The sequence below is a fragment of the Zootoca vivipara genome, chromosome 4 (genome assembly GCF_965207765.1).
Source record: "Zootoca vivipara chromosome 4, rZooViv2.hap1.1, whole genome shotgun sequence".
Taxonomy (NCBI): Eukaryota; Metazoa; Chordata; class Lepidosauria; order Squamata; family Lacertidae; genus Zootoca; species Zootoca vivipara.
Window position 1 is genome coordinate 60,615,854 of NC_142587.1, and position 12,471 is coordinate 60,628,324.

A 12,471-nucleotide genomic window follows, 5' to 3' on the forward strand; every position below is an offset into this window, starting at 1 on the left:
AAGAAGTTTTAAAAGGAATCTGGCATTCTAGGTCTTAGTTTCTAGAAACTCAGTTCTGAGTTTCAAGCAGCTCCCAAGTTAATAATAAATTCTGCATTTAATTTGATTTATTTCCAAAGCCCCTAAAACCTATTAGGTGCTGTACAAAATATAAAAACAGAAACCAATCTAAATTTGAAGTATTTTAACATAATTGAAATGTAAAGGTAGGTGAAAAAGATATAATATTAAAGCAAGCACATCACTAGCAACTTGATTCTACGTCTTAGGGATTTTGCAGCCCAATTCCTCCTGGGAATATTACTAATACCCATCTGCATTTAATGACAACTTCCATTCCTTAGGCCTTTTGATTCCATTAACTGCCCCCTTGGGAATAAATCTTCTACTTTGACTGATGATGAATAAGATATATAGGGCAACTGACATAATTTTTCATCTAGAAGACTAAAGGAAGAGTCAGTCCAGACATCTTACTGATTAGTTTTATTAGCATCTTGAAGTAGTGATGTTAAGTTTATAAAGAGATGCATTCAATCCATTTAAGAACATTGGGGAGAGTTTTGCATGACATGCAGAATCTGGCAAATGTCCTTTTTCTATCAAATTATTTAAGAGGTACAGAATCCACATTCTTTGCCTCTGGTCACCCTGGAGGAAGACTGACATACATAATAAAAATGTAAATGCGTCCAGTCCAATCATCTCAGTGCAAAGCTAACGGTACTAAACTGGAAGGTTACGTGTGAAAACCAAAGATCAGATTTTATCTTACAATCAGCATAGCCAAAGGAAGTGATATAGCATGTCATGTGCATATATGGAGAGAGTGACCAATGGTGAACTTCTTCTTGCCTTTCAAGTTGTTGTTTTCTTGGACCAGGATATACTGGGATTCACAATAGCAGATGCACACTTAGTAGCTGAATGAAACTAGCGCTTCACTCAGCATCTGATCACTGAACACTTAGCACTATTGCATGGAACCAATAAGGTTCATTTGTTGTAAACCACGACAGGCACAGCAAACAAGTTCTATCTGAGAGATGTTTTCTGGCACTAGAATATTTTTTAATGCTCTTTTTGAAACCCAAATCAATTAAGACACTCAAATTAAGAGTATGTCAGCCAGTTATTGAATGAAAATAAGCACATCAAGCTCTTAGAGTAATTTATAAGTTTGCCGACTGTAAGCCAAGTACATCTAATTTCTGCTATCAACTTTCTAATTTCAGTTTAGTTCGACTGTGCTTTACATGTTGACCCTGCAGGATCAGAATGTGTTATATAAAGTTTCCTTCCTTATGCAAGCCCCTGTCGACCTCCCAACCAATGCCTTCTACAAAAAAAGAGATTTTTTTTTTTTTAGTACTCGTCTGTATTGTTATCAGGTTGTTGATTGATTGGTATCTATTTGTCTCAGGATATTTTGAGTAACTTTTTTACCCCCATTTCAATCTGGCTTTTGGTCTCTTCAACCTGGAAACATTAGTAAGACCTTTTTCATGAGTAATAATCTCTTAGGAAAGAATCATGGCCTTTGATTCTTTATTCGCCAGTATAGATGCTGCTTTTGATTCTCTTCACCACATTTCTTTTTAGTCTAGCGTTTTGGAGTTTTCACTTGGTTTTGTTTTTATATTTTATGTTTTATATGCTTTCAGCATTTGCCAGCAGTTCTCTCTTTTCTTCTACTCAGTCTGTGGGGGATCTTCAGATCCATTGTTCGTGATCCATCTTTTTTCACACATTGAAAAAATTCATTTCCTCTTTTAGATTCCAGTAGCTTTTCTATGCTGACAGCTTTCGACATTACTTATCTTTTTTCTACTGCTAATCATTACTACATTCCTGACCATCCTTTGGCTACTTCTGTCTGCATACCTCAGTGCCACCTGAAGTTTAATATAGGTCAAACAGCTGATTATTTAGGATGAAAAAAATCCCTCTCACACAAACATATATATTCTGTTGAAAATTATGTTCCACAAACTTGATTACATGTAGTGTCTTAGTACAATTTTTGACTTTTCTCTTTCCACCAAATTGATTCTGTTGTCAAATCTTGTCATTTTTATATTTAGCAGTGTTGCTCAAGCTCATATTTTCCTTTCTCTGTTTCAACTTCAAAACGCTTATTTGACCTTTAATATTTCACATCTTGATTATTGTAATGCTTTGTGCTCTGGTCTGCCCATATTATTACTTTTGCTCACAGCAACTTCCAATTGCTGTCTTCAGTGGTGATTCTTAGTTTACCTCATTCCATTTAAACCTCCATCCACATTGCCAGAAAGCTTGAGAAGTAATATATAATATGTGTTTTGCCACCATAGGTTTATGTCCTAACCCCACTTACTTGGGAGCAAGCCCCACCAAATTCAATAAGACTTATATCTGAGTAAACATAGGATTTCACCTTACTCTTATTTCTCCCTATTGCAGGGTTTCTTTTCCTTGCCTTTTCTTTTATTGAAAGCCAACTCCTTCAGGTGGAACATCTTTCTGTTCTACATCAATCAAGAGGCATTGCCACAGCTCAAGAATGCATTCCAGCCATCCAAAGGACTTAAGGAGGGCTCAGAGCAGAGCCAATGTGGCCTGGGAAATGGGTGTGGCCTTGCAGAGTCCAAAGAACTGAACAGAGAGTACTAGAAGGCTACACTTAAGACACCTCTAGTCCAAATAATAAAATTCCCAGAAAGGTGTGGCACTTCTTGAAGTCACTTCTGTTGCCTTTGTGCCACTTACATGCCAAAAGGTGAAGGACCTCGAAGTCAGTTGGATTCTGCTGCCATGTATTTCCAATAGCAGTCCCATCTTTTCCAAATAGTCATTCAAAGGAATACTTTAAAAAAAATTACTATTTTCTCTTATTAGAGAAGAAGCTATAAATTAATATGTCTAGATGTATTTAACATTTTATTTGCAACCTGCCTTTCGTCCAAGAAGTTCAAGGTGGCATACATGGTGTGTCGCTCCCCACCCCCAATTTTATCTTCACAACAATCCTGTGAGCCAGGTAAGACTGACAAATAGTGAACCAGCAAGTTCACCTGGTGTGTTTCATGATTAATTACGGTAAGTGATTTGAACCTGGGTCTTCCCAATCATTGTCCAAAACTATTGACAACACTACCACCACATGGGACCAAGCAACCTTTCTAAAACAATCCCAATTTATGTCACACACAAGCATTCTTCAGATACCATTTTAATTTTAAAGTCACTGTGTGGAGAAACTTTCTCAAAAAGCATATAAATGTATGAAATAAATTAAGCTTCATATCAAACATAGCACTTGCAGGCACCTGCTTGCGCAATGGGGCTTTCCTTCCTCTCTTTCTTCGGCAGCCCACCAAAATCCCCCTGAGAAGGGAAAAAAGAGATACCAAACATCCCATTGAGCAAGTGGATTCCCATTAAGCAAGTGGCTGGGCATCAGTGGATGCCACCCATTTTTCACTCAAACATTCCCCTCTCAACATTGAACTGCGTTTTCTGATATACGTACTGTTAAGATTGTAGTGATAACCTGGCAACAAAGAATTTTGCACTTAGCGCTGAAGCTGACAGTCCTTTATTTAAAAGAACTAATGTACAGAGCCATGAAAATATAGCCATAAAAACAGAATCAACTCCAAGATGCATCCAGAGGATAAGACATAAAACATGTGCTTGGAAATACTTACTGAAGTCTCCGGTAAGAAACACAGCTTCTGCCCCAGGAGCCCATTCCTTACAGTACAATCCTCCATCAATAAATCTGTTGACTCCAAATGTTTGGTAACTCTTTGTAAATTTGTCAAGGCCACCTTCATTTTCTTCAATGTTCTTCAAGATGCGATGGAAGAGACTATACCTTTCAACAGAAAAATGCAATGAAGGAAAGTATTACTAAATAATTTCAGTAAAGCTGCCAATGAAAGTCCCATTTTAGGACTTGTTCAGTCAAGTCTATTAGATGATAGTCCCAGTATTCCTCTTAAGCATCATCAAATGTTCAGATCGTAAAATTTTAAACTCTAAAAGTTAGGTATATCTGGCATTATAAGAATACTATATGTTCTGTGACTAGTAGCTTTGAACTGATGGAGTGAATTCTTATTCACTATGACAGCTATGTGGCACTCCACCGAATCCAATTATTAAAAGGCTAATTTTTCAAAATACTAGGATCATTATGCTAAAGCAAATGGCCACCAAAACATCCCACACTTTCCTTGAGAAACAGTTTTTCTTCATAAAACAAAAGCTAGAGCATGGCACCTCTATTGTAAGATACTCAGTTTTATCTAGTTTAAAAGGGTCATTTGTTCAAAGGAAACATCAATCATAGTGACAACTAAGATATTACACCTTGGGGGAAAATACCACTGCTGGGAAACAGTCTCAGGTTTATTTAAAGCTGTGGTATAGAAAGAGTCACTTTAGAGACATCGTATTAAGAGGGTCCTTAGGTCTCATTTATTCGTTATTCCAGTTGATTATACTACTTTTTTTAACTCGCAAGGTTAAGGCTCCCCAACAGCTTTTTTTTCCAGAGGCGGGTATTTACCTCACAGCCAGTAAGAATTTCAGAAGAAGCAGAGTCTGAGGATAGTGGGCATGTTCTTATAATGCTCTTGTTCCACACATAGAAACCCCAACATTACAACTGGGAAATTTGCCCATGGGGTATCATGCATCAAAACAGTGTAATGATTTCTGTAACCTCCATAGTCAGTTCTCTTATTATGCAGTATATAACACTCTCTCGCTATCTAGAGCTCTAAATATAAAAGTTGTTTTCTCAACAAACATGTGTGACAGGTGATAGAATTTTAAAGCTTGTTGCAATTTAATTTGAATGCATAAAATATAAGTCAAACAAAAAGGTGGGGGAAAGACGATTTATGCACTTTTGGAGGGGAAAAGGTCAAAGCACAGCGAGAAAACAAGTTGCCGCAATATACGTGAATCCAGTCTCTGGCAAAGGGTACAGGACATTGTGGGGAAACCGTCACTAGCAACCCCAAAACAGAAGCACTGCCCATCTGCATTGCAGTTTCCCATCCCAAAGGAGCAGAGTGTTTGTATTTAAGTGGGTAGTGGGACACAGTGAAGCAGAATCTGCTGTAGTACAAAAACCTTTCAGCCTCTTTGCTCTGCTCACATAGGTAATCATTACCTATATGCGTAATACTGGGCCATGAATAACATCAGCTAATATCAAGCATGACCCCAAGAGGTGCAGGCACTGTGCTGACCTGGTCTTTTGCACGATCCAAGCAGGAGTTAGTGATGAGCAACCTAGTATTAAGGGCATTGAGATCAGCATCCTCATGAATTGGAATGTGGTTTCAGGATATGAATATATGTATACATGAATATAAATACAAATACAGATATAGAGAAGTAAACTTCTCTCTCACACACTCTCTTTTTCTTAAAGAACTCTTGAAACCATTTAGGACATCCCAAGCTATATTCATACCTGAAGTCTACCAGTATAGAGTCTATGTATCGTAGGTGGGCTCTGTACCCCTAGCTTGCTCGATATAGAAATGCAGTTTTGGGGGGAAAGCCTTGCCTGATTAATTTCTTACTTGTCATGTATGAATTCAAGGCACAGGTGCCATTCCAGAGGAAGACAGGTAGGAAATCTAGTCCCATACTCTTATGGCAAGTGCTGACACTTGATTTCAAACCTTATTTTACACTCTGTAAATCTCAGCACTTCTTAGTTGCTGATGACTATATAGTCCTAAATGGTGGTTTCATATTAAGATAAATTAATCAGGGAGATGACGGTGGCATTGTCCTCATGCACTTTAAGGGAATATTTACTGTCTTTTAAGGCTGTCAAATAACTTTCTTGTGAATTTTTTTAAAATATGCAGCTCACTTACTAAATTTTAATTACTTATTAGTGTTTACATCTCTACCAAATAGCAGCCGATGACTGGAAATGTCAAGGAAGGACTTCATTATTACAATTTAATCTTTTTCAAATATTCTTGTGTGTGTCTGTGCTTTTGGATGCTAATTGGATGTGTTATATATAGCGACTTTCCTGTAAAGGCTAGGACTTGAACAAGTGTGTGGAACACTGCATGTACAGCAGATCTTTTTTCTTTTGTCGGGTTGTGGAGGGTGCAGGACTTCCTAATGCAGTGGCTCATCCACAGTGTACCTTATGGAACTGTGTGATGCAGCTGGTAAGGAAGCAATGATCATAGAATCATAGAATCATAGAATCATAGAGTTGGAAGAGACCACAAGGGCCATCCAGTCCAACCCCCTGCCAAGCAGGAAACACCATCAAAGCATTCCTGACAGATGGCTGTCAAGCCTCTGCTTAAAGACCTCCAAAGAAGGAGACTCCACCACACTCCTTGGCAGCAAATTCCACTGCCGAACAGCTCTTACTGTCAGGAAGTTCTTCCTAATGTTTAGCTGGAATTTTCTTTCTTGTAGTTTGAATCCATTGCTCCGTGTCCGCTTCTCTGGAGCAGCAGAAAACAACCTTTCTCCCTCCTCTATATGACATCCTTTTATATATTTGAACATGGTTATCATATCACCCCTTAACCTTCTCTTCTCCAGGCTAAACATACCCAGCTCCCTAAGCCGTTCCTCATAAGGCATCGTTTCCAGGCCTTTGACCATTTTGGTTGCCCTCTTCTGGACACGTTCCAGCTTATCAGTATCCTTCTTGAACTGTGGTGCCCAGAACTGGACACAGTACTCCAGGTGAGGTCTGACCAGAGCAGAATACAGTGGTACTATTACTTCCCTTGATCTAGATGCTATACTCCTATTGATGCAGCCCAGAATTGCATTGGCTTTTTTAGCTGCTGCATCACACTGCTGACTCATGTCAAGTTTGTGGTCTACCAAGACTCCTAGATCCTTTTCACATGTACTGCTCTCAAGCCAGGTGTCTCCCATCCTGTATTTGTGCCTTTCATTTTTTTGCCCAAGTGTAGTACTTTACATTTCTCCTTGTTAAAATTCATCTTGTTTGCTTTGGCCCAGTTGTCTAATCTGTTAAGGTCATTCTGAAGTGTGATCCTGTCCTCTGGGGTGTTAGCCACCCCTCCCAATTTGGTGTCATCTGCAAACTTGCTCAGGATGCCCTCAAGCCCATCTTCCAAGTCATTGATAAAGATGTTGAACAAGACTGGGCCCAAGACAGAACCCTGTGGCACCCCACTAGTCACTACTCTCCAGGATGAGGAGGAGCCATTGATGAGCACCCTTTGGGTTCGGTCAGTAAGCCAGTTACAAATCCACTGAATGGTAGCATTGTCTAGCCCACATTTTACCAGCTTCTTTACAAGAATATCATGGGGCACCTTGTCAAAGGCCTTGCTGAAATCAAGATAGGCTACATCCACAGCGTTCCCTTCATCTACCAGGCTTGTAATTCTGTCAAAAAATGAGATCAGATTAATCTGACATGACTTATTTTTCAGGAACCCATGCTGACTTTTAGTGATCACAGAGTTTCTTTCTAGGTGCTCACAGACTGTTTGCTTAATGATCTGCTCTAGAATCTTTCCTGGTATTGATGTCAGGCTGACTGGGCGGTAATTGTTTGGGTCCTCTCTTTCCCCCTTTTTGAAAATAGGGACAACATTTGCCCTCCTCCAGTCTGCTGGAACTTCGCCTGTTCTCCAGGAATTTTCAAAGATTATTGCCAGTGGTTCTGAAATCACCTCTGCCAGTTCTTTTAATACTCTTGGATGTAGTTCATCTGGCCCTGGAGACTTGAATACATCTAAACTAGCCAAGTATTCTTGTACTACCTCCTTACTTATTCTGGGCTGTATTTCACCTGCTGAATCATCTGCTCCATATTCTTCAGGTCAGGCGTTGTTTTCTTTCTTGGAGAAGACTGAGGCAAAGAAGGCATTGAGGAGTTCTGCCCTTTCTCTGTCCCCTGTTTGCATTTCACCATCTTCTCCTCTGAGTGACCCCACTGTTTCCTTGTTTTTCCTTTTGCTACGGACATACCCATAAAAGCCCTTTTTGTTGCTTTTAACCTCTCTAGCGAGCCTGAGTTCATTCTGTGCTTTAGCTTTTCTGACTTTGTCTCTACACGTGCTGGCTATATGTTTGAATTCCTCTCTGGAGATTTCCCCCCTTTTCCATTTTTTGTACATATCCCTTTTAAATCTTAACTCAGTCAAAAGTTCTTTAGATAGCCAGCCTGGCTTCTTTAGGCACCTTCCATGTTTCCGTCTCATTGGTATTGCCTGAAGTTGTGCTTTTAATATCTCCCTTTTAACAAACTCCCAACCATCATGAACTCCCTTCCCTTTTAGTATTACTGTCCATGGGATTTCACCCAGCGTTTCCCTAAGTTTTCTGAAGTCGGCTTTCTTAAAGTCTAGAATTTGGACCTTAGTATGCTTGGTTGCTCCTTTCCGCTGGATAATAAACTCCAGAAGAGCATGGTCACTCCCACCTAATGATCCTGCCACTTCTACCCCACTAACCAAGTCATCACTATTGGTTAGGACCAGATCTAAAATGGCTGATCCTCTTGTTGCTTCTCCCACTTTCTGGACAATGAAGTTGTCTGCAAGGCCAGTGAGGAATCTGTTCGACCTTATGCTCTTGGCTGAGTTTGACATCCAACAAATATCAGGATAGTTGAAATCCCCCATTACTACTATCTCACTTCCTTTGGAATGCTTGGCCATCTTCTTCCAGGAAGGCATCATCTGTGTCCTCAGTTTGGCTTGGGGATCTATAGTAAACTCCCACAATGAGATCACTGTTGTTTTTCTCTCCCTTAATTTTGACCCAGATACTCTCAATTTGGCTTTGAAGTTTTAAATCCTGGATCTCTTCACAGGTATACATATCCCTAACATATAAAGCTACTCCTCCTCCTTTCCTGTTTGGTCTATTTCTCTTAAATAGATTGTATCCCTCTATTACTACATTCCAGTACATACAAATGTACTACTACATTTGTGATATATGTGCACAAAGAATCACATGTATAAAATTCTTTGGATTCTACTCTTATTTGTTTCCCTTCATTTTTGATTGCCATCAGTTATCTTGTGCAACAAAAAGTGTGTACCTAGGATGTTCTAACTTTACAGGAAAAGTGAAGAACTGCTGCAAGTCAAGGTAGATGGATCAATGCTCTGACTTTTTATAAGGCAGCTTCCTACCCTGTTCCTCTATTTATTATGCAAATTAATGCATGCTTACCACAACTAGTCCTCTGGAAAAAGTTAATTACAACTTTGAAACTGCCCACTTCCACCTTCATTGCATTATGTTACTAATTATGTAGTAATCGTGTATAACCATTGCATTACTAATTAAGCTGGTGGGAAAAAAGGCTTTTGTTGAAAATTTACAATATATAGCAGTGGCAATTTCCACAGAAAATGTGTCCATTACAAAACACATTGTATGGTGTGGAAATATGTAATTGTATTCTTCCTTTGACAAGGAAACGTCCTGTCATTGATTTGGCTGAAATGGTGTGGACATGCAAATGCTAATCATTCCAAACTGCCTGGACAAGGAGCAGCACAAACAAAATCTCCTAATGTTTAATACAGAGATGGTGGCATTAGTAAAAGGGAAGTATGGATTGAAGGATTGGAAGGCTTGGACTGAGGACAGGGAGTGAAATAATTTGTAACCCCATAGCATCCTCCCCCAATGTGCTACCCTTCAGATATTTGGGGCTACAACTCCCATCAGACCCTGCCAGCACAGCCAATGGCCAGGAATAAGTTTTATAGTTCAAATGTTTGGAGAGCAGAAGGTTGGGGAAGGCTGCTTCCTGTAAGGGATACTTGGGTGGGTTATTTTTATTGGCTGTGGCTTCTGCGGTTACTTTTGCATTGTCACCTGGAAACCCTAAAAAGGCAGAAAGAGCTAAGAAGCAGTGGTGGAAGGTTGGTGGGATTTCATACATTGATTGAACTAATCAGTCATTTCCTTGGCTAGAGCCTGCAAAATGGATGGATTATTTAACACTTGCTACCTAACTTCAGTTCACTGTTTCATGCAATCCTCTTTTGTTTTGTTTTTAACTTTTTACTAAAATAAATTCATGTGAGCAGCACTCATATGAGTAAAATAGACAAAAACAAAAAATAAAGCAAAAAGTTGAGACAACAAAAGTTAACCAGAATTTCAAAGGAAATACTGGTAGATACGTGTTGATGTATATTCAACAGTTATTAGGGGCAAACTGTTAGTCCTATACCAAGCATGTGTCACATGGCTTTTGTATTGATTGTTTTCTCTTTTGCAATCCTAATTTTGGTTTTCTGCATAAATGGTGAAGGGAAAACATGTTAAAAGCACAGTAGACCACAAGGGATTGCAAGGTTTAATGCTAACTTAAAGGGATCTTTCTTGCCAAGTAAGAAGTTGCTTCCAAGTTCCTTTGCCATTTTAACAGATGTACGGTAGCCTTTGCAACCATTCACTGAGCATGACAAGTAAGAAATTTATCAGGCAAGACTTTCCCTCCAAAACTGCATTTCCATATCGAGCTAAGCCAGGGGTACAGAACCTATCTCTCCATTCAGGCAAACAAGAAGCATTATCACAATTCAAGAACACATTCCATATATTAAGAAGCACTCATAGAATGTGAAGAACAGTATAGGGAGGGGTGTGGCTTGGAAATAGTCACGGTCTGGGGCAGACAGAGACACATGGAAAGCCACATTCCGCCTCTCGGCCTGAGGTTCACCTCGTGAGCTAAGCAATACCTGTACAATTACTGTTACTTCTGTGAGAGACTCAAGGAGCGAAACAAGGCAACAATACTATGTAGATTCAGTTATGCTAGTAAATATAATTCTCACTGTCTATAATGGACTGTTTAAGCTTCTGAGAACAACGGAAAGACCCCTGTGGAATTAACACAGCTGCAAATCAAAAGACAACTTTTAAAAAAAATTAACGAGTTTGAAAATGTTTGTATCAAATCATTTTTTATGCTTTGCATTTTAAGCATGACTGCTCAAAAGCAATACTCAAGGGGCATTACTACCTTGTAAGTGTAGTGTATGGTAGTTGTAGCCTTGAAGATTTAGTGGCCTGCTTTGTATTGGGACCCACGGGTGCCATTTATCTAACACCTACTTCAGCATCACTTCACTTAATGATGCCTCTAACCTCTAGCTTCAGTACAAGTGTCCCAACTCAAATGACATAAATGGGAAAGAATGCTGGCATCTTCATATTTAGTCATTTTTTTTAAAAAAAAAATTAAAAAAACACCTTAAAAGGCCACATTGATTACCTGATCCTCTTGAATCGGGTTTTGGGAATAAAACTCAAATACATTTACAAGTTCCCTGGAAAAGACCCTGCTGTTGGGAAAGATGGAGGGCACTAGGAGAAGGGGACACCAGAGGACGAGATGGTTGGACAGTGTTCTCGAAGCTACGAACATGAGTCTGAACAAACTGTGGGAGGCAGTGAAAGACGGGAGTGCCTGGCGTGCTCTGGTCCATGGGGTCACGAAACGACTTAACAACAACAACAACATTTACAAGTGATTGGCGGGGGTGCTCATGTGAGAGAGGAACAGGGAAGTGCACCACAAAAGAGCTGTCAGTTGTGTATCTACCAAGAGAACTGTGAACCGAGTACAACTCCTGCAACATTAAACCACTGCCAGCCACAAGACAGAAAGGCTGGAGATATAAAAGTGCATGGATGAAATCCATGATCCTGTTTCATGATGCATAACAGAAGTAATCCAATCAACTTGCATTATCCCATGCTGCACATGTTATACCACAAAATTTCGGGCAAAACTACATGTGCCTGTGTTGTCCTCCCCCTGAGTGGTATTATTAGTTTATTTTACCAATTTCCAGACTGTTTGTTTGAGTGGGATCCAGATGGGACCCTGGCAAAAGGAGGAGCCTTTAACCTTTGGTGCCCTGCCACAGCCTTGTTCTAATTTCCCCATTGTGCAATGTGCATTGCAAACAAAGATCCCATTGATGTGACTAACACCTTGATTGTACTGCAAAATTTGCTGGTGCAGGGCACACACCCCGCCATTTTTTGGGAGGACAGCAGCTGCCAATTTTCAGGTGCACAGCCCTGAACCTACTCCCTTGAAATTGGGAGACCCATACCTGCAATGTGTGGCAAGGAGGGGAGGCTGCAGTGCAGGTCAGAACTACCCAGATAAGGTCATATGTAGTTTGGCCCACAAGTCCAAAGAAGCTCCAATATGGTGATCAGATACCAGACAATGTCATTGAGAAGTCTGAATGATCAGGACATTGCTTTTAGTGTAGAATGGTACTTCGATCAGAAAATTACTCCAGTAAATTGTTTTGCCCACTATGGTCTAAATAAGGGTTTCCCAAACTTGGGTCTCCAACAGCTTCTGGACTACAATTCCTGTTATCCCTGACCTCTAGCCCTGTTAGGTAGGGAAGATGGAAGTTGTAGTCCAAAAACAGCTGGAGG

At 39.9% G+C, this 12,471-nt stretch overlaps 1 protein-coding gene across 2 annotated transcripts in view; it reads right to left on the minus strand.

The window, feature by feature from the left end:
• The window catches only part of GBE1 (1,4-alpha-glucan branching enzyme 1), a 162,434-nt gene that overhangs the window by 116,619 nt on the left and 33,344 nt on the right, over nt 1-12,471 (minus strand). For both annotated transcript variants that reach the window (XM_035114821.3, XM_035114820.3), the window contains exon 2: nt 3,693-3,862. In XM_035114821.3, the coding sequence (XP_034970712.2) occupies nt 3,693-3,862 (170 nt within the window). The remainder of the gene's footprint in view (nt 1-3,692; nt 3,863-12,471) is intronic.